The sequence below is a fragment of the Carassius carassius genome, chromosome 3, assembly GCF_963082965.1.
Source record: "Carassius carassius chromosome 3, fCarCar2.1, whole genome shotgun sequence".
Lineage (NCBI taxonomy): Eukaryota > Metazoa > Chordata > Actinopteri > Cypriniformes > Cyprinidae > Carassius > Carassius carassius.
This window is the reverse complement of record NC_081757.1, coordinates 13,457,361-13,480,663: the sequence shown is the minus strand read 5'-3', so window position 1 is coordinate 13,480,663 and position 23,303 is coordinate 13,457,361. Positions and strand designations below refer to the sequence as shown.

The window sequence follows — 23,303 nt, the reverse complement described above, 5'->3', positions numbered from 1 at the left end:
AAACATGCAGAAGCAAAAACAGCACATGCCTATTGACAGATTTTTTTGTGCTTCAATGTGGCCCATTATTTCGTTCAGAACTGTTTGATCCATGGTCCCATCCAATGGGGATAGGCCAGCTGTCAGGGGTTTGCATTAGCAGAGTTTAAGTGTGGCTAATGGCAACTTTAAGCCCTAAATTATTTACTGTTCTCATCAGAAATGAGACTTAAAGTGCTGTGTGTCCAGCCAGCCCCAAAACCGCTATATGTGCCAAAACCACAGTCAGAATTCAATGTCCACAATTTCAAATGCCAATAAATAAATCATGCCATAACCATAAACAGCAGTGATTATTATTAACGGTCATTCCTGTTCATTTTTTTATTTTAATGTGCATAGAGTTTATCCTGATTTTCTATGATAAGACTCATATAAATGGTTATGGACAAATTTTGCACCAGCTCAGAATAACAGTGGTGAAAAAAAATCAAGTCCTCATGCATGTGCCTCTGAAAGTAGAACCATGTTGCTTATATATAATTCAACATACGTCTGATTTAATGCAGCATTCACATAATAATTAGTATTAATTTTTGATTGCTGCCTTAGGGCATTTCTGCATAGTTGGGAGAGGAAGCAGTCCCATTATTATCATAACAGTGTTCCTGTCAGCCTGGCCTTTTTATTTTACAAATTTTGAGCTTGTTTCTCTGCCTCTGCCAACACAGAACAGCTCTTGAATATTCATTAAGAGTCATTACCAATATGTGTCATTATATATGTGTCAGCTCCTCCGTAGAGCAACACGAGAAACTGCATTCACTCCTTCATAGTTCATTATTTAGTTGTCCACTTGTTTTTTTAAGTACTTTATTTCCCAATGATTTTTAACCAAACTCCTTTTAGATATAGTTGCAGGAATATATTTCTGAACCATTTGGATTTGTCTGCATTTCTGCATAAATTGGTCATGATTTTGGTCATGGTCTTATCTGTCTTCAGTAGAAAAATACACACAAACAATTCTATGGAACACAATGTGAACATTCACAATGCAGGACAGGGAAAGTATGTAAAACCATAGACCTAATGACTGTTTAACCCTCTTTTGGCAGAAAACCTGCAATGCAGATCAGACCTGCACAACTTTCAGTAAAAATTTTGCACCATTTATAGCTATTGTCAGTTCAGCTGTGTAATACAATATAATATATATATATCATTTTTTATTATTATTATTTTGTGTGTGTGTGTGTGTGTATATATATATATATATATATACACACAAACACACACACTCACCGGCCACTTTATTAGGTACTTCTGTTCAATTGCTTGGTAACACAAATTGCTAATCAGCTTATCACATGGAAGCAACTGGATGTGGTGAAGACAACTTGCAGAAGTTCAAACCGAGAATCAGAATGGGGAAGAAAGGGGATTTAAGGATTTAAAAACTGCTGATCTACTGGGATTTACACATACAACCATCTCTAGGGTTTACAGAGAATGGTCAGAAAAAGATAAAATATCCAGTGAGCAGCAGTTGTGTGGACGAATATGCCTTGTTGATGTCATAGGAGAATGGGCGGACTAGTTAGAGATGATAGAAAGGCAACAGTAACTCAAATAACCACTCATTACAACCAAAGTATGCAAAATACAATCTCTGAACACACAACACGTCGAACCCTGAAGCAGATGGGCTACAGCAGCAGACCACACTGGGTGCCGCTCCTGTCAAGAACAGGAAACGGAGGCTACAGTTCGCACAGCCTCACCAAAACTGGACAATAGAAGATTGGAAAAACCTTTTCTGGTCTGATTAGTCTTGATTTCTGCTGCGACACTCAGATGGTGGGGTCAGAATTTGGTGTAAAGAACATGAAAGCATGGATCCATCCTGTCTTGTCTCAATGGTTCAGGCTGCTGGTGGTGGAGTAATGGTGTGGGGGATATTTTCTTGGCACACTTTGAGCCCCTTAGTACCAACTGAGCATTATTTAAACGCCACAGCCTACCTGAGTATTGTTGCTGACCATGTCCATCCCTTTATGACTACAGTGTACCCATCTTCTGATTGCTACTTCCAGCAGGATAATGCACCATGTCACAAAGCTCAAATCATCTCAGACTGGTTTCTTGAACATGACAATGAGTTCACTTTACTCAAGCGGCCTCCACAGTCACCAAAATCTCCATCCAACTGCGTGATGCTATCATGTCAATATGGACCAAAAAAAAAATTTATATATATATATATTTGATTGTTTGTGTGTGTGTGTGTGTGTGTGTGTGTATACACTACCAGTTAAAGGTTTTTGAACAGTAAGATTTTTAATGTTTTTTAAAGAAGTCTCTTCTGCTCACCAAGCCTACATTTATTTGATCCAAACTACAACTAAAACAGTAAAATTTTGAAATATTTTTACTATTTAAAATGTTATTTATTTCAAAGCTGAAGTTTTAACATCATAACTCCAGTCACATCCTTCAGAAATCATTGTAATATTCCGATTTGCTGCTCAAAAACATTTGTTATGATTACTATTATGTTGAAAACCGCTTTCATGTTGTTGACTAGATTTTTTTCAGGTTACTTTGATGAAGTTCAGAAGAACAGTATTTATCTGAAATCTGATATATATATATATATAGGTAGTATATATTTCATGTTTTCACACCTGATGAGCGAACAATGGCATGTATATACAGTAGCTAAATATGGTGATTTCTGCTTCAGGTGCCCATGGGACTGTAGTGGGCAGGCAGGCAGGCGTTGTGACCATGGCTATTTTATCCCTGGTGTCCTTCTCCATGTGAGCATTTTAGCAGGACCATGGGGCCAGAAGATGAACAGACTATCACTGCTCTCTCCACGGCCTAACAGCCAGCAGACTGCACAGCAACAAGCGCCCTGAGAACACTGACCAACCGGGGGCAAACGACCAGACCATCTGTCTGCTGCTTCACTCAGATATACTTATATTTTATGAGCTAACTGAGGTGGGGGAAGTCAGCAGAGTTTGGCAGGGGAAAGTTTCCAAAGCTGTAGCTGGGGACTTAAGGCCTGGTGGGGCGGAGAGCAGCTCTCACTCTGGATTATATGTCCTGGCTTTTAACGGCATGTTCACAAATTGATGCCGGGCTCCTCAGGGGCTGCAGCAGGAGCATTAAATGGCACTGAAATATTCATATGTGAGTGCATTTAGCTGAGCGCAACTGATGGGCAGCTCCCAAGAGGGGCTACAGGGAAGTGCTGCTGGGCTCCGATCCCTTACCCCCACCCACCCGTAGACCCTCATGCCCTGTTTTGTCAGAGCCCTCTAAGAAAGCATCCAGCATGATTGGTGAAGTTCAACTCTTTTAAAGTGTGTCTAGTTGTGAGACCCTTCATTTGCATGTATTTCCAGATGGTTTTTTGTTTGGCCACACAATGATCACAGGGTTAATATAACGAATAAAATCTTTATTTGATAACATTTAGCGGCATAAAATAATTATTCTTGAAAACAACAGGTTATTAAACTAAAGAAGTTTAGTAGAGAGCTTTATATATTTGTTTTATAGTTTTATACTTTGTCTGCAGGCTCATTTGTCCTTTTCTGTTTGACAAATGTAAACAAAATAAAAATGTGGTTTTGAAAACCCCCCAAATAAATGTATTTTATACATTTAATTTATTTATTTTTATTCTATCTATTAATATATCTATATATCTGTCTGTCTGTCTGCCTTATCTATAATAAATATAGATAAAATATACAAATATACAATAAAATATACATTTCATGTAATTTTTAGATCATGGGTATTCAATTTGTTAAATTTAATAAATTAATCATTAAAATAATGCCAATCAAAAACATGTTCATATACAATTTTTACAAATGTAATTTTTTTTTAACTGTCGTTTTGTCAATCACATAGAAAAATAAATGTGCAAAAATTTCACTTTTAGGGATACAACAGCTTGTCATTGGGGAAGTACACTCAAAGAGACATCTACTTCAATGTTAAAAGGTTCATATAGTACATTAAGAGTATATATATTACAAAAATAAATTACTAAATTTTTTGGGTTGTTGTACCCCTAAAAGGTACAGTTTTTGTATTTTTTTCCCCCAGACTTCTCCCATCCCTCTGACCAAATCCAGCTTTCCTAGTCTCCCAGCTTTGCTCTGTGTGTCTGACCCAGTTATTCTACAGAAAGTAGAGGCTAAAATCCATTCAGCTGAAAACTTTTATGTAAATGTGAAGTGTAGAAAACTCTGTAGCCATGGTTACAGTCTCTGGAGTAGATGTCTTCAGCCGAGCAAGTTCACTTCACTGGGGTGCCATGCACTTAAGAAGAATGTTTTCAAAAAGAAACCTGAGAAGCTTTTTAAAATATGATGTATAATTTATTTGCATTTTTTTCGCCTGGCTCATATCTCTTTGAAAGAGGGTTTAGGATTGGATGTAGTGGCTATTTGACTACTGTGTGCAATACTAACATCCAGCAATATTCTTGTTTGGGTTACTTGTGTACTGATTTTTGCTATGAATCCAGACATTCAGTAATATAAAGAATTCAGAAATTCATTGACTACAAAGGAATAAATGTTATCAGCATTTTTAATTACAGTATTTGTTCTCAAAAGGAGCTTTTCAGATGCCAAAAATGCTCCTTTTGGCACTGATTTAAAGCCAGAAACTGTTTAGAGATACGGAAATCTAAAGGAACACACGTCAAACTATTTGATCATGACTGGCTTTATGAACTGTTGTTTTCTGCTCATCTCTAATTATTATCTGAAAACATACTACATTTCTGTAGATAATAACAGATAATAAAGATCCAGAGTGATTTTCTTAGACTATAGCCTACCACGTTCAATGCACAAAAAGGTAGTGAGGACATTGTTAAATATAGTCCATGTGACATCAGTGGTTCAACCATAATTTAAGGATGCTATGAGAATACTTTTTGTGAACGATTTATTCAACAATTCTTCTCTTCCCTGTCTCCCACCACTGATGTCACATGGACTATTATAATGATGTCCTTACTACCTTTCTGGGCCTTTAACATGTCAGGTGTGATGCAGTCTATGCAGGGATTTCGGATTTCTTCAAAAATATCTTAATTAGTGTTCCTAAGATGAACAAAGATTTTACGGGTTTGGAATGACATGAGGGAGAGTAATTAATCACAGAAATGTTTTTTATTTATTTATTTACTGGGTGAACTATCCCATTAAGGGAATTATATTTCAAATTAATGATGCCTAATCCCTCTATTATAAATGATAAATTGTTAGGAATATCTAAGTGTCTGTGCAAAATAAGTTAAAGAAAGTGAAATAATTGATATTTACTATAAAAAAATAAAAATAAAAAAAATTGGGGGGATTGTGGTCATGCAGTTTTAATGGGATTAAAGTCACAGTTCAAGTACATGGGTTATGAAAGATCTGAAAAATAGAGTTCTGTGTCTGATGGTCAGAGCAGGAACTGCTTGTCACATATCTGCATTCAACCCTTTCATTGTTACCCCAACTTACTGTCTCCCTCCATCAGTGTCAAAAGTATCTCAGAGATAGTTTCAGGTCTGGTTTTCTTCACTTAACTACATTCCATCAAACGCAAATGAGAGCTGATATGATATGAGGATTTATAATACCATACCTACTGAGTACTACAAATTTCCTGTGTGCTATAAAGGGCATTTGTAAGGACAGATGAAATTTGTGTTTATAGTTGCAGACAGAGGAGCCTTGGCTACTATTTTTGAGACAAACATGAAAATGAAGTTGAGACAATAACTGCCTGTGGCAGTATGAATAGTGATGTGGTTTTAGGCAGAAGTGGTTAAGCTGCACTTTGTTGAGGAGACTACAAAAGCACGAGGCCACCTAAAGACAAGTTTGGTCAGAAACCACAAACACATGAATGACCCAGAGACAGAGGTAGTCAGACGAAACATGTAGATTGTCTCCCCTGTGAATTCTCAACTGTCCATTATTCCACCCAATGGTAATAGAGCGCTGCTGAATTATTAAGGCTTTGCTTTTATTTGAGAGCCGAATTCAGGATGTAAGCGTGTGTCCATATATGTGGGTTTGATGATTCTTTTTAAACTCTTAACTCTTTTAAAAGGCTATTTAAGGGGACTGACCACCCAACATTGCGCTTAAAATTGCTTCCCTGACTAATTTTTAACGCTATATATATAGAGAGAGAGAGTAGTAATGATATTTAATTATACAAATGTAAATATTACAATTATTTAAAATTGTAATTGTTTCTTTTTAGTCTTGTTTTTAATAAGAACCAAGTAACAGTTTATTGCAATTATATTATTATGTTGATAGTATGTAGAATGAATATGTATGACTGACTTTTCAGTTGTAAATATATGGTTTGGCTAGGGAACAAAATAGCATCAGTTCTCATTTACCGGCTCTGCACAATTAGCAACAGTCTGTCACATTAGCATGGCATGCTTTTAGCTTGTCGTTGTACGTCTGACTTGCATTCAATTAACAACCTTGTGTAAATATTTGAGTACATTTAATTCCCAACAAAATTGTGTTGAATTAATTATAGCTAATTAGCGTGATGCTCATTAAAGAAAATCCAGACTAAGTGGGGTGTCATGCTTATGTTGTGACAGTTCCTTGAATGCTAATGGAACTGAGCTTTTTAAAAATCAGTGAGGTGGATTTGATACTACAGAACAAACACATCATTAACATTACGATTTCCTTTAGAAATATTAAGAAATTAAAGTTATTACACTGTAGAGGTTTTATTATTTATACATGTCATTATTCTTTCATGTTTTTGATACATTGGCTGGTGTGTGACAGACACTACACCATGCAACAGCAACATCAGCATCAACAAGCTGAACACTTGCATTAGACAGTTATAAACATGTGCACTTTTAAAATCTCAAATCTCTGTGAATATTTGTACCAACATAAAAACGTTTCCCCATTCTATTGCATTAATACTGTTTTTATCAGTGTCTCACTACAAAAATCACTTTAAGCTAACCTCCATACTGATAACATAATGAGATTTCATCTCAATATTTGTCATATTTATCCATACAGAAAATTACACACTGTAAAAAATCTTTTGTTGTTGTTTTTGTAAATAAAGATCAGTGGAGTACATTTGACAAGAAAATACAATTTGCGTTTTTCCACTCCAGAATATCACTCTAATTCAGTGTGCTACTTTCTGTTTCTTTGCGTTTGTAAAATACTAGCGATTTCTGAGTGAAATTGTTTCTCCGTTTTTTTTTCTGAGCAGATATTAGATTAATATTATATTGCAGGTGTCTGCTTCATAGTCTGTGACAATCTACCCTAATTTTTTGTTTTTCCTCTGTAAATGCCGACTAAATTTTGCACACTTGGGATGTCTAGCTCTGAGCAAAGTGGCCCACCCCCAGTGTGTGACCTACAAAACATTGCTTTTTATGACAATGATCCCAAAGCTCAGGTCTGTCTGTCTTGTTTCAGAGTCTGCTCTCAACAGGGAAAGAGTCTTGCAGCTAAATGTCTTTACTCCAAGAGCCCTGAGGCGACAATGTACAGGTTTAAAAACACCTGCCTCCCAACAGATCCACACTTTTAGTGCAAGTTGTGATGCCATGCTTCTCCAAAACCTTGTGTTTGTTCCTGAAAGCCAGATTTACCACAATTCCACCGGGGCCTTTTTGAGTGGCAGTGTGTATGGAATGTGACCAAAGAGATTGTGAGGAAGTAAACAGATGTTTTCACTCTTTTTGTGGTGAAGGGAGTTTAAAATAACCCACTCTTCACCTGAAAGAGGTTTTTACCTGCTGTGCCATGGGAATTGATGTGGGACCGAGGGATTTGTCCTGCAACCCTAAATGGCTTCAGTTGCTTTAGTCCTGAGGCTGTTCGCTATCTGACCACTGCCCCAAGCTACCTAACCGCAGTAACAGGAAACAGCCCGTCTCGGCATTGACATCTAATTCACACACAACAAAGAAAACTGGAGCTCATCACCATGTGACTAGTATCAAATATCATATTCATCACTAATTTCAATGTAAATAATCGATTTATTTGGGGTTTATAATTTTAAGATTTAAGTAAATTATTAATTTAATTGGCATTTAGATATTGTTTATGTACCATTTTGACTGGAATTACTAAATAAATCCACTGGTCGATTTAATGAAACACTGCTGTTGCACGAGAGCGCCATCTACTGAAGAAATAAGTCTGAACGCATCTATGAATTCTTAGATCCTTTTCACAGACTGTAATAATTAATACCGTCAATCTAATGAATTGTAACACTATACTGGGAGTTTTATTGTCCTGGCAGTACAATATTTTGTAAACACTATAGAGATGGGGTGACCAAGTTTGACATCTTTCTCTCTTCCATCTGCCGTAATTCATTTCTCAGTATTTGTTTCCTCTTTTAGAAAGTTATAGAAAGGCAATAGGCCTAGGTGATTTTTTATTTTGCTGTTGGAATAAATAGGAACAATACTGTCCATGTCTACTTAGTTTACTTCTGTGCATGTACACTTAGAAATGTAAAAAAAAAAAAAGGGTATGGACTGCATCACACTACCAACAGTTAGTGACATCACTGATTTTATTATATACATAATTATATACATACAGACATAATGGGCCAATAACTGCACGACCCAGCAGCAGGTGCATATGAAGAAAAAGACAAAAAAAAAACAATACACCATCATAAAAAACATGACAGTAGTAAAACTTACTTTCCTTAATGCAAAGCCAAGTATTATCTATATGATCTTAATAAAGTTGGGAAAAAAAAGATTTGGCAACAACAGTTTAAAACAACCTTCTAAATACTGCAGCAAATATACTGTATATCTCCACAACAGATAGCCCTTTGAGACTTCACTTATCTGTTGACAACAAACTGTTTTATTAGCTAGTGCACAGAATAAATTATTAACCTTTAAGAACTCAACTGAACTGATAGCACAGAAATGAAGGATTACCCTGTTGGAATGAAACTGGATTTTTACAGGATTTTGATTGGGACAGGCAGTGTAAATTCACTGAAATATTACAAAGAAATCCTACTTTTTCCACTTCCGTCCTTTATTATTCCAATACAGGCACTAAGAACTGCTAGCAAGTTGATTGTTGTGCTAAATAGCTAACTGCTTTTCTTTCTTTCTTTCATTGTGAATACTCTTCCTGCAGTTTTGTAGCACCTGCTACTGGACATGACAATTTGGACAGTCAATCTAGGTCCGCAATCAATCTGGAGCACATATCTGTGTGTATAATCAGAAGTGAAGATAGTGGAATTCCTACCAGAGGCCCAGAAGCCGTACCAAGATTGATGAACAGCTACATCATTAGCCTTTCCATCACAATTAGCTAAAAAGTGCCTGAATTTTCCAAACCATTTGTATATAAGGCCAGATCGGTTGACAGATTTCAGTTCTGCTTTACACATAAAAAAAGTTTTACATTTAAAACAGAAGTCAAACGTCAAGGTTTAGCATCATGCCATTCAAACTCAATCCTAATCGTTCTTCAGAACCATTCAAATGAATAATGACTGTTCCAAACAAGGTGTAAGAGGACACCTCAGCGTTTTCAGACATCAGAATTAGCTTGCTCTCAAAATTGTACCTGCAGGCAGAGTTCAAGTCCCTAACTGCTTTATGTCAAATGTCCTCTTGACATCCTGTTTTAAGGAAAAAAGTCGAAAGGAAAGAAGCCAGGAGAATTATACCTGATCACCATCAGACCTGCTCTGTTAACTTAAGCAGCTGCTGTCTGTCTTCAAAGATCAAGTTAATAAGAGGGATTCCTAAACATTTGCAGTCTCGGTTTGGAGTTTGTGTTAACCAAAATGCACCAGACTCATGACTGTGGTAAAAGAGTGCTGTAGTCCATCAGCATCTGTCTCGCTCAATGTGTAGTTCTCTTTGACAATACGGTCACAGCCGATCTCCCCGTTACCAAAGAATCCCAAGAGAGGAATGTTGGAGAAGATCTTGCGGAAAGCAGTGGCCTCCACGTTGTGCTGGTTATTGTAGCTGTTGTGGCCACGGCCCACACAGGCAAACATGAAGCCCATGGTGTTTCTCTCTGGGATATTAGCAGCCTTCAGCCGCTGGATAGTGGCCTCTGCTGCTTTTGGGCTGCTTACATCCTGGTCCACCAGCACTGAGGCACCCTGGATCTTGGGGCCACTGAAGGTCAGTCCTACCGCACCATAAGAGCCTGGAGAACAGCTGCAAACAGACAAAACACATACGAACCTCACTAATGAAGATTCGATTTGTAATAATGTCTGAGACAATAGAGGAAACAAAGTAAGAAAGATAGCTTCCTGGATGTGACACTGAGAAAATGTTACATTACAAATGATCATGATGTAGAAAGGCACAGTGTGAAATCATGCTGAGTGTGTGAACATGCTTGTTCACATAGTGGGAAGATGAGGGGAAAACTGGATAAAAATAGAGACAAGAGGACGTATAAAGTCTTGACCATAAAAACATAACATGAAAAAAGAAAACAGGAACTAACTTGACTCATCTAAAATCAAGAACTTTCTTTACTTACCAGGTTGTGTTATTGGAAAAGGCCCTCTCAACTTGTCCTCCAATAATAAGCACATTATTTTGAGTAAGAGGTTCCAGCAGCTTGTTAAGAAAGCGCCCCCCTCCAGCTTTCCAGGTCTCATAGTCAAACATCAGCACCACCTTTAGATCAGGGTTATTAATCAACCCTGAAAATCACATACAGAGTATTCTGACATGAACTACCATTCAAAAGTTTGGGGTTAGTAAGATGGAATGGCATGAGGTTGAGTAAATGACAGAATTTTTCATTTTTGGATAAACTGTCTCTTTAAATTGATCAAAGACGTTTTTAATATTACAAAGGATTCCATTTTAAATTCTTTATTTCATAATCAAAATGTGCATTTGAACTTTTTAATTTAAGAATCCTGAAACAAAAGTCTCACATTTTTCACAAAAATTAACACACGTTTAATGAGGACAAAATTTCTGAAGGATCATGTGACACTGGCGTCTGGAGTAATAGCTGCAGAAAATACAGCTTTGCCATAACAGGAATAAAACAACAAAAACAAAAAATCTTTTGACTGAAAATCTTTCCTCGCCCAAACCCTATTCCACAGCCATACCTGTCACACACCCAGTTTAAGAGCAGTTTTTTTTCTTCTTGTACTTGTAAATAATTAGGAGCGCTTGTCCAGCTAATTTAAGCCCCTTCTGATCAATAATTTAAAAAATTCGGATGAAAAATTAGCCTCCTTAAAGTGATTTACAGGGGCTTTTACTTTTTACCTTTGTAATGACATTTTTCAAATTTTATCATTTTGTCAAATTTAAATAAAATGTTTATAAGCTTTCTAGAAATTAAAAAAATATATAAAATAATAATAATAATAATAATAATAGTAGTAGTAAAAGTAGAATAAGACAAATAAGTTACCAATCATATGAAACTAGTATTAATTTATTTGTACAACACAGAAGAACACAAAAGTGGCTTGTAGGTACATTTTCAGACGTTTAATGAGGCTCAGAGGTGGCATGAGTGCAATTAAATTAATATAGTCATTTTGAGATTCGTTTGAAAGGCTGATTCATTCAGTCTATATGAATGGCTAAGGGAATCATTTGATTCATGAATGAAACACCGCTGTGTTTGCTTGGAAATGCACTATTTTCCTTGATGAAATGAAGAGTAAAATCAGGCAGTAGTGTTTTAGTTAGACAACGTAAGTCACTTAATATTAATTTCATGTTTATTGAACTGTTGTTTTAAATCAATATCACATTTGCAAACTATGTGAAAGCGAAACTTTGTTTGATACTTTGTTTGGCCTTCCAAAAGAGGACACAACTAGAAATCAGTGGTTAAGTTGTATTTACAACACTGTTCCGGAACAGTTCAAACCAAATATTCAGATGTGTGCAGCACATTTAGCAGAGGACAAGGACTGTTTCCTGTTAGAGCAGCCTACAAGCCGGTGTCTGTTTCTAAAAAGTGGGGCAATTCCAATTTTGCAGGGACAGTCTGGCGCTTCTGACTCACAGTCTGTAAGTACGTTTTCATATGTAAAGGATTTGCCACTGATGATTCAAACGTGAGTTTTGAGCAGTGTAGAGTAGGGGTGGGCGATACCTTTCTATATTTTTTAAACACGATATGGATTTTGACATATCGTATATAATCGATATATTGTTTATATTTAATTCTGATTCTGCCACTTTGCTTTGTTTGCCTTCTCTGTGCTGTGCTCGCCCCCGCTCGCTCACCCCCCGCCTCCTTGTTTTTGTCACCCCTCCCCTCGCGTGTATAGAACTAGTCTAAAAAAAAAAAAAAAAAAAAAAGACGTGAACATGAGGAACATCTCCAGAACTGCACTGAGAGTCACTTCATGAGCATCTGACCGTTAGATTTGAGTAAAACTAGCTCATATCACATCATAGACTGTAGTATCACATACACAGAACTGTAAAGGTAAACCCGTCAAAATAAAAGTATTTGCCAGAAATCTATTACTATTGTTCAGCGGAATGTACATACTACTACCACTACTACTACTAAAATGAAACGAACATAATTTAAGGAATAATCACACAACATTTCTTCCATATTTTATTTTTAATAGTAAATCCCATTTGTTTATCAAAAAATAAAGTTTGCTTAATTTTAAATAATTAAAAGATAAATTAAATGAATGTTTTATGCTTTCATTTGATAACCAGAAAAATGTAAATACACAGAATTTCTGAAGGGACAAAAACATTTCACATAAGGCTATTTTGAGAATTGTTTTTAAACTAATAAAGTTGTTTTTATGCATTTAAATAATTACACATGCTAAAACACAGAATTAGGTAACAATAAAACATATGGTGAAGAAAAAAATAAAACGTTTCATAGGGCCCTAAACATGTAATATTTGGCATATTTGTTTTTGCAGTAGTTTTTGGGGGGTAATTTTTCCTGTAAAGATATCGAGATATATATCGTATATCGAGATATAGCAAAATATATCGAGATATATTTTTTGCTCCATATCGCCCAGCCCTAGTGTAGAGTAACTGTTAGAGCTTGTAGTTTGTCATTTCTCTGATCACAAATTCAGACATGGTTTTGTTTATGCAGCGCGATAAGCAACACAACACGTCAAAACACAGTATAAGTCATTATAATCAGTAATTATGTCCTCACTGGATGCAACAAATGCTCATTTGTAATGGGTTTAATTGGTTTTGTCTCATCGCGCTGGTGTCATTTTATCCTACCCGTCAGGCACTAGGCATCACAGTGTTAAGTGCCATAACATTTGTCACACACTTGAGGCATTCGCCCAATAACAACGCACTGGATAGCTGGCCAATCAGAGCACACCTCAGTTTTCAGAACGATGAGCTTTGTAAAAATCGAGTGTTTCAGAAAGGCAGGGAATAGAGGAGAAAAAATAATGTAGGAAATAATGTGTGTTTTTTTTTTTTTTACCTTAAACCACACATTGCATTACACCAAATACACAAAATAGTGTTCTTTTTAGCAACATCATATGACCCCCTTAAATAAGCAAGACTCAAAAGCACGTGCAAATTATACACTCCGTCATCTGTCATCGCGTTATAAGCGTGGAACATGCAGGAATGAGTTGAATTATTATAGACGCAATCACATGAATGATGCGAGCGGCATCATTACATTGTCACTGAGAAGAACTCACCTGCTTCCTCCATTGCCGATTCACTGAGGCTCATTTTGCAGAAATGAAAAGGCCGAATGGTGACCCCATCCATGGCAGGGAAAAGCAGACTGAAGCCAGCTTCACCCACTTCATGCTCTTCTGGGGGGCTGCTGGGTGAACCACTGGTGGTCACTATAGCACAAAGCATAAGAAATTACAGTTACACTGCTGCACTGACCTTACCATCAAACACAGCAATGGCAAAATGCAGGGAAAGAGGGACAGTTAGTCTTACCAACAATTCCTGATGCAACAATTCCTACTAGATCACAAGTTCTAGGCAGTAAGTGTCTCAGCTTCTCGACAGGATCAGACGCCACTTCATTCTCACACTTCCTGGCTGTAACAAGGAAGGATGGAAGTGAACAGATGAATCTCCTCATGACTAACAGATTTTTAATACAAATAGTCACGTAATTTACCCTTTTTCTGTCTGTAACTAAAAGGCCAATTGAAGTTTTCTCCATCCACCATTAGGAGAGCTGTCTGGGGCAGCAGATAGACCTTCTGCAGGGAGTCAGGGGAAAGAAAACATTTTAAAAATCTGTCAAAAAAAAACAAAAACAAAAAAACAAAAAAAAACATGCTTGTCATTTCTAGAGTTTATAACAACTTTAACTTTGCCTTTGTTACAAAAAAAAAAAGAAAAAGAAAAAGAAAAAGAAAAAAAAATCATCCCATCAGACCTCCAAGTCTTCTGCCATAGTTCTGAGCAAAACATGCTCCTCGTATATGGATGAGCCAGAGGCAGAGAGCCAGGTCAGTCTCTGCTGTGTCTTCAAGACTCTGCGTGCACAATTCATCCATAGCCTACACACACTACAGAAGAAGAAACACCAAAATCAACATACAAACAGTCACTGCTATAAATATATATATTTTTGTCTGCAACTGTTGGAAGTGCGTAAATGAAGAATATAAGGGCTTGGGTGCCGCGTTGCATTCTGGGACGTGGCGGCCATGTTGATTGCCTCGCGAATGTAAACATACAGCAAGTTGAACGAGAAGAAGCAGAGTTGGGAGGAAAAAAAAGATGTTTAAATCGCAGAAAGGTTGTGGGATTTATAAGGATACGCTAAATAGGGATGCCAGAGACCGGTATGTGGACAAAATCGGCACTATTAATGGTTTGGATCCATATGAAATTCCCAACAAAGAGAGGAGTACCAACGACGACTTGCTGCCGCACTATTGCATTACAGATATCCTCGGCTTTTGTTAGCGCCTATACTTCAGAATAGTTCCGAAGCTACAAGTCATTGGAGTCTCATGTGCAGTTCACAAAATGGATGGGTTCAGGAGCTGCAGATCATAGAACCGTCAAACAGTATATAGTAATACAGTAATCTGGACAAAGGTAAGCTGCGCTCTACCTAACTGCTGGTTTAGTAACTGTTAGTGCTAACAGCCATTCACACATGTACTTTTAACTATGTGTTTCAAAAGTGTAGTTAGTAGCCGTCAACCCTCCCGTTTTTTTTCCGGGGTTCTCACGTATTTGAGCTCTTTTCCCGCGGTCTTCCCGTTTTAGTATTTTCCTGTAAAATATCCCGTTAGCCCCTCCATCGGACCTGTCAAGTCTCTGTGCTGTTGTCCTGCTACTACTCCTTGCCCTTCCAGCGAACAGATGTGTTCATAGCATCGTTTTGCTTACTTGAAAGCAACCCGTGAAGTTGGGCTTTTTAAGAGAGCGTGGTTGTTGTGAGAGCACGATTTCATAGTCATGTCAGACCTAGCTTCACAAATCGCTTAACGTTAGTTAATGCAGCCGTTTTGTAGTACGGGTTTCTGCTGTCAGCAGAGGGATAGCAACAGAAAGATTAATGTTGAAATTTCCCGTATTTTGGATGAGTAACCCGGGAAATTCCCTTATTTTCAATGTTCAATGTTGATTTAAGCTATATAAATGAATATTTATATGTTATGGTCTCCGTGGTCGCGCCTCCAAGCAGGAAAGCGGTGGAAAGTTAATCCATTCTCATTTTATTTTCCCCATGGCGATTATATGTTGCGCTATTGCACCCCACAATAGAGCAACGGTTTACCATGGTTGAAATAGATTTTTAATTAATCAAATTAAGACACACGGATGAGAGGGAATATGTCTAAACACTGCGCAGTAGTCCGAGTAGCAGTAAAGGAGGCCATCAACACGGCGGCCACGCCAAGTAATGACGTCACGACGCCCAAGCCCTATTCATATCCATAAAATGAAGTGGTCAGGCTCCAAACCAAACTTTTCTCGTTTTCTAAATGATTTCAAGCTGTATTGTAAGATTCTATGTAATTGTACAAGTAAAAAAGCTATTCGAACTTCTAATATTGTAAACAGGTATGCTATTGTATAAAGTGACACCCCCCAAAATATTGATTTATTTATTAAAAAAAAAAAAAAAAAAAAAAAAAATTTATGGTTGTTATTGTCCTCTGGCATGGTTTTCATATTGTTGTTCATCTTTTTTCCTTCTCATTTTAATGTTTCTCCTTGTATTGTTTTGATGTATGGCATAATAAAAAATAAAAAAAGTTGTTGTATACCGTGGATACCGTTATATACTAATGAATTAAAATGTTGCATTTATATAGTTTTGTTCAATTTGGTACGCTTTGAAATTTTAAATCAAATGAGATAGAGTCGATGCTGAACGTTTTTTTCCTCTGTATGCAACGCTTTACTGCTCACAGGCATTAGTAATCAAACAACAAAACGTTAGAGAGCAGCGTTACAGACCAAGGTAATAGAGCGCGGCAAGGCTGAGGGATAGTTTACAGATTATTTTGCAAAAGAAAACTTTTTAGGTTGATAAAGACTACGCTGCATAACTATGGAATGCCAAAGCTGACAATTTTAAAAATAAATAAATACATAAATAAATATAAAAATAAATGAAAGAATAAATAAATACATAAATATATAAATAAATATACATAGAAAAGCAAAAAAACGAAAATCAATAATTATTTATACATTTATTTCCATATTTATGTATATATTTATTTTTTTCCATATTTATTTATTCTTTTATTTATTTATTCTTTTATTTATTTATACATTTATTTATTTATTCATTTATTTCTTCCTACATTTCTTCCTGTGTAGGGTAATGAGGAGGGAGTGGTTTACCTCAGACATAGCAATCGAGCTCAGAGTAAGCGAAGGCGAAGGGTTGAGGCCACAGTGACGCCTATTGTGTGGCATACAATTAGTATAGCTCACTGACGTTGATACGGTCTGTGACTGCGAGGTATATGGTCAAAATCCTAAATCTTACTGTGTGACATGGATAGGCTACTCTTTATTCCGGACATGGCCGTAGAACATCGTTTGGTCTGGATTTGTAAAATGTAAAGAGTTGATGAAAGCGTATAATGCGATGCACTTGCCTCCGATGCGCGCGTTCTGTTGACAGACACAGAGCTCCTCATTCGCCAGCAAAAACCTGTTTACTCCATTTGAGCTTGTTTTTCATATAGCCTCATAGTGTTGTCACGGTACCAAAATTTCAGTATTCGGTACCGATACCAGTGAAAATCCACGGTTCTCGGTACCAATTTCGGTACCAAAGCAAAACATAAAAAAAATAACTTTTTATCACAAAAAATAAAACCAATGCCATTCTTTATACTTATTTACAATTGTGTTTAAAGTTCTTCTACAAGTAATATAATTATGAAAAACAATAAACAAGTTTCACCCAAATTTAATTTGTCTTTTAATTTATGAAATTTAAACACATTTTTTTTTTGTTAAATAAAGGGGATTTGCTATTAAAATTAAAACATGGAAGAAATATTGTGTGATTAATTTTTAATTAACAGTAGTAGCAGTATCACATACATTTTACAAAATAATAGTAATATTTCTAGCACAATGCCTTTATCTAAAAATGAATTTGTAATGAATGCATATTTGTCATTTATCTGAACTTAAGACTGGTGGTGATGCTTAAGATATTTTTGTTCATTGAGTGTTTCTGTAAAAAAAAAAAAAAAAAAAAGTAATAGATCATAATAATTATTATTAAAAGATAATAATACTACTAATTCTACCATACTGACAATATACAATGCACTATGAATTGATGAGCTGCTGGGTTCATGAATATTAATCACGTTGTCTGCGTTCGGTCGAACTGATTTGCTGAAATCAAAACAGGGACGGTAAAAGATGAGTGCCAGCCAATGAAATTGACATTTGCGCATTAGCTCCGCCCACTACTGGAGAAACCGGCATATCTTCTGCTTGTTCGAAAATATGAATAATTCTAAATGAACTCCATTATTTTGACAGGAGAAGACAACAAAGAATATAGTTTACATGTAGCATGTCGATTCAGCGTGGTAAGACTCTCGCTCTCTCTCTTTGCATGTGTGAGAAACAGAGCTATCAGTAAAGTGACGGCGAGTCGTGCTCCTTCACACAGAGTTTACAGTTCGGCAAATACCAAAGACAGTAAAAGAGGCAAATACAGGCGTACTGTGCGTCCATTGAGATGAATTGAAAAGTACAGATCGCTTGATGGAGAGAGAACTCTGAAGCACTCAGTCAGTGTTCAGCGAGTGAAAATATATCTGCTCCAATCTTATAATAGCCTCGAACACACACACACACTGGCGAGTAAAATCTAAGAACTTATTAGCCAATGGCTAAAAATAGACATAATTTACTCGCCCTGAGTAAAATTTATTCACATATGCGAGTGATTTACTTGCAATGTTGAGGCTGTTTTGACGGTTTTCCGTGAATACCTTTAAATTGACACTGGTTTTACTCAAATGAAACGGTAAAATGCTTGTGAAGTGACTCAGAACAGTTCTGGTGATGTTGTATGTCCTCATTATTGCAAGCGTCATGCGCTTCAGTCTATGTACTAAACAAACCATTCATTCATTCACAGACATGCATGCAGAACATGCAGGATGCAGATTTCCACCAACTTTTGCGGCTTAACATTTACAGATACTGGTCCATATGGAGATTTGATTTGATTAATTTATGCTAACTTTGACAAATTCCGTGACTGTCCATATTAAAATGTAAGTTTCATTTTCATGACTGGATTTTGAGATTCCGTCCGCGTTTTCTGCTTCGCGGAAATCATAGCACTGTATGCATCCAGAACCGGGTTTGAACGGGACCTCGGTACTACCGGTACTTACAGAAACCTGGTACCGTGACATTTTCATTTTTTTAGTACCGACTTGGTACCGAAGTACCGGGTCTTTTGACAACACTATAGCCTCATGTTAAGTGCAAGTGTCCGATACAATACCAACACTGACGACACAGTGTTGTTTAATTATTGATTTTTCCCCTTTTCTTTATTTTTTTCCCCATGTGTTTAAGTAGAGTGTGCCATGAAATTGTTTTATTTGTCAACACCCACAACAGACATCATATTGTGTGTATTTGATGGCTTAAGCTCAACAAACTACGAAAAATAACTCGTATAATAGGCTACTCGCGAGGCGGCTTTATACGCGTGAACTTTGGATGTGACTGTGAGGGCACATAATACAGCCTTCAGAGCGCTCGAGTACCATATGGCTTAAAATACTGAAAAATGTGTGCAAATTATACATTTTTGTGACAATGCAACAATGACCCGATTAGTCAAGTGACTGTTCTGTCAGCTGTCCCGAGATGCGAGTGAAGTCTTGTGTCGGCGCATCCTGCAGGTCACTGCGCGCGAGAGAGTTCATGGATTCGAAGACTGGTTTCGAATGAATTATTTAATCTTAAATTTTGCGTGGATTAATTTTATTATTCAAACCTACAAGCTATGTTGAATAAATGCAGGAATTTTCCTCATTATAAACTTGAAAGCTGCAAGAATTATTAAAACCATGCGACATAGCTACACAGTCCCCCACTGAAATTTAGGACTCTATTATACAGAGATTTCTAAAATAAAATTCCACAACTTTTTCAAAACGTTTTTAGGCCTGGAAATTTTTGTTTTAAAATTGCATGGCATTTCCATGTTATTCATGAACATACAGACCCTAAAAGCAACTGATGCATGCAGTCAATCACTTAAACTGCTGACCAATGTGATTGCGCGAGTGCTCCATCACCTCTCCCTCCTGTAATCACATGCATCCGGCATCCGTTAACCCCGCTTTGTTCCGGGACCTCGCAATTTACAAATTAAGCACTGCAGAGTCCCTGTTTCATGTTTGTTAGCCCAGGACATTTTACAAATCCAGACCAAACGATGTTCTACGGCCATGTCTGGAATAAAGAGTAGCCTATCCATGTCACACAGTAAGATTTAGGATTTTGACCATATACCTCGCAGTCACATACCGTATCAACGTCAGTGAGCTATACTAATTGTATTTCTGTATACTAATATGTATGACACTGTGGCCTCAACCCTTCGCCTTCGCTTACTCTGAGCTCGATTGCCATGTCTGAGGTAAACCACGCCCTCCTCATTACCCTACGCAGGAAGAAATGTAGGAAGAAATAAATAAATAAATAAATAAATGTATAAATAAATAAATGTAAAAATAAATAAATGTAGAAATGAATAAATGTATAAATAAATAAAAGAATAAATAAATAAATAAATATGGAAAAAAATAAATATATACATAAATATGGAAATAAATGTATAAATTATTTATTTTCGTTTTTTTGCTTTTCTATGTATATTTATTTATATATTTATGTATTTATTTATTCTTATTTACATTTATTTGTATATTTATTTCTGTATTTATTTATTTTTAAAATTGGCAGCTTTGGCATTCCATACTAACTGTCCCGTCTATCATGCGGCCACTTGCCTGATAAGTAAATAATTGAACGCAAAATATTATTTTGACATTTTAATTACCTCAACATGACTCGCAGTACCCGCTTGAGGGCTCCGTTATCAGTTGTAGAAGTTGTGGTTGTATCAATAAAAAAACACTAGATAGCGCGATTGAGGAATCAGAGTTATATTGTGTTAAATCAGTGGTTCTCAACCACAATCCTGGAGGGGACCCATCACTGCACATTTTGCATGTTTCCTTTGTCTGACACCTCCGTTTAAAGTACGTGAGTCTCTACTGATGAGCAGGTGACCTGAATCAGGTGTTTGATTAAGAGGACACGCAAAATGTGCAGTGATGGGGGTCCTCCAGGAATGTGATTGGGAGCCACTGGGTTAAATAATTCTGACACAGAGGACCGTTTCAAATATTCATAAAATAATCGTGAAAAAATAGTTTGCTCCAAAAATATCAGCAGCACAATTGTTTACAACATTGATTATAATCAGAAATGGTTACTGAGCAGCAAATCAGCATATTAGAAAGATTTCTGAAGGATTCAGCTTTAATCACAGGAATACAGTAGCCGGTGTTAAAACATTCAAATAGGTCATTTAAATTGACAATATTTCACAACATTGCAGTGTTACTTCACAATATTGTACTGTTTAATAAATAAATAAATGTTGAAAATATTTTTCCCTACAAAAGGGGGGACCGGAAGAAAAAGTTTGGTAACCACTGGCTTCTCAAACACTCAATATTTAATTTAATTCACACAGGCCTACCTGTACATTTACATTTGCACGTAAAAAAAAAGTGCCACAATTAAAAGATATCGCTTGGATGGTGTAAAATATCATGATCTGAATTTGAGCTCATATCGCCGACCCCTAGTTGCAATGTATATGCACATGTATTTTTATGGCTATTGTTCAAAATAATCTGCCAATTTCTAGATTACCAAAACAGGCATAAATATAAAAAATACTAAATAGAAACTCTAAGACACACTGTGGTTTGTATAACGTCAATCGTCATAGTTTACTGTATATAAAGAATAGCTTCATAATGACAGAAATTATTGCTTAAAGGTACAATAATACGCACTTGATGAATTGAAGCGCCGATCGAATCTAAAATGTAACAAGTAAAAATATAATTTAAGTTTTTCAAAGTAAAAAAAAAAAAAAGTTTTTCAACTGCAGTTTTGCTCTGGAGCCCCTGGTGTTTGCATTTTAAGCTTTTAAGATAAACAGATCAGCTGACAGAGCTGTTAAGAGAAAGCCAAAATAAGTCAACACCTCTAAGTTAAACCATCCAGACTAATTTATCTGCATTCTGTTTTGACATCCAGATGATTAGCTCAAAGCTAACAAGCTAAAACATCAACACTCAGCTAGAATCATTACCTTGCTATCCGGAGGAGATTTTTAGTCGGCACAAATGTCAAAATCTTCTCCACGACCTCGGCAACATTACTCAGGATATATCCAGCTTTACTTTCCCTCAAGATGTTTGGAGAAGCTGCACCCCCTTCCATTTTCACACGGATTCTCTTCTCACTTTTGACCCTCCACACGGAGGCGGAACCGGAAGTTCTTTAAAAGTCTCAAAACGAGCACTTGTACAGACCCCTGACTACAACATGTTAACTGCGATTGTATTAAGAGCTAAAAGAAAAGTTTATATGTCAGTGTCAAACAAATAAATAAATAAAGACGCAACAAGTATGTTCATGCAAGTGAATTTTTTTTTGCACTGCATTTGGCACTTTAAAATTAAATAATATAGAATAATTTAGCAAGTTGCAAAAAAAGTAAACATTTATATTTGTGTACCTGAAGGTTGTACATTGCATTTTGATTAGAAATGGCACATTTTTAAATGTGATAAACATGGACTGATAGTTTTATAACTGTATAATTCAGATAATTAATCTAGAAATATTTTTCTGATTTTAGAAGAACTACTTACACTAATAAATACAGTCTACTCCTACAACACAACTCACCTTTGGTAATGATCAAAGGTGTGTTATATAATGCAGAAGGCACTTTCCTCTCTCTATGTAAACTTTTCCCTTTACGTAAAATACATAGAAAAGGTTGAGGCTGTTCACCATTTAAAGGAAACAGGTTGCCATGTTTTTTCACATTTAAAATTTAAGCTTTAGCTTTTGTCACTCTTCCAGATGCAACCCATACACCGTAAATCCTCACATTTTACAATATATATTTAACCTTGACATAAAAAAAGTTTAAGACCCACAGTACTAACAATAATAGAATAATGAAATTATGGATTATCTGTCATCACAGATTATTGGTTACTCTGTGTGCAACACAAACAATACACTGTTCATATTCATATTCAGTGTATGCCCTGGTGTTCTCTCATTCTGTTGTGAAGTTAGAATTCACTGAGTGCTAAACTGAGCTCATGTGAAAGGACACGGTTTTTCCGGAGCTGTTGATAAAGGGAGTCTGGTGAGAAGAGAAGAGAAGAGAAGAGAAGAGAAGAGAAGAGAAGAGAAGAGAAGAGAAGAGAAGAGAAGAGAAGAGAAGAGAAGAGAAGAGAAGAGAAGAGAAGAGAAGAGAAGAGAAGAGAAGAGAAGAGAAGAGAAGAGAAGAGAAGAGAAGAGAAGAGAAGAGAAGAGAAGAGATTAAAGGAGAGATGTTAGTTCCAAAAGCATTTACCCAGAATGGTTTGTTAAAGTTAATGCTAAGATCTTTCTTTTAATCCAGTATTTACAATGG

The 23,303-nt window shown here is 36.3% G+C and overlaps 1 protein-coding gene across 1 annotated transcript; it reads right to left on the bottom strand.

Annotated features, from left to right (window-relative positions):
* Positions 1-8,598: 8,598 nt before the first annotated feature.
* LOC132120058 (F-box only protein 22-like) lies at positions 8,599-23,201 on the bottom strand. The gene is made up of 7 exons (XM_059530031.1): positions 21,957-23,201; positions 14,466-14,598; positions 14,202-14,286; positions 14,015-14,119; positions 13,759-13,911; positions 10,590-10,755; positions 8,599-10,255 (listed from the first exon to the last, which is right to left on the bottom strand). The coding sequence occupies exons 1-7, from the start codon at positions 22,085-22,087 to the stop codon at positions 9,862-9,864; spliced, it is 1,167 nt and encodes a 388-aa protein (XP_059386014.1). The 5' UTR covers positions 22,088-23,201; the 3' UTR covers positions 8,599-9,861.
* Positions 23,202-23,303: the final 102 nt, after the last annotated feature.

What these genes read in the sequence shown, in the direction of transcription:
- LOC132120058 (XM_059530031.1), bottom strand. Translation starts at nt 22,087, where the DNA reads ATGGAAGGGGGTGCAGCTTCTCCAAACATCTTGAGGGAAAGTAAAGCT. An exon ending in TGTTGCATCAGGAATTGTTG is followed by an intron (nt 13,912 to 14,014) that starts GTAAGACTAACT and finishes TTTGTGCTATAG; the next exon opens with TGACCACCAGTGGTTCACCC. An exon ending in ATCGGCAATGGAGGAAGCAG is followed by an intron (nt 10,756 to 13,758) that starts GTGAGTTCTTCT and finishes TGTGATTTTCAG; the next exon opens with GGTTGATTAATAACCCTGAT.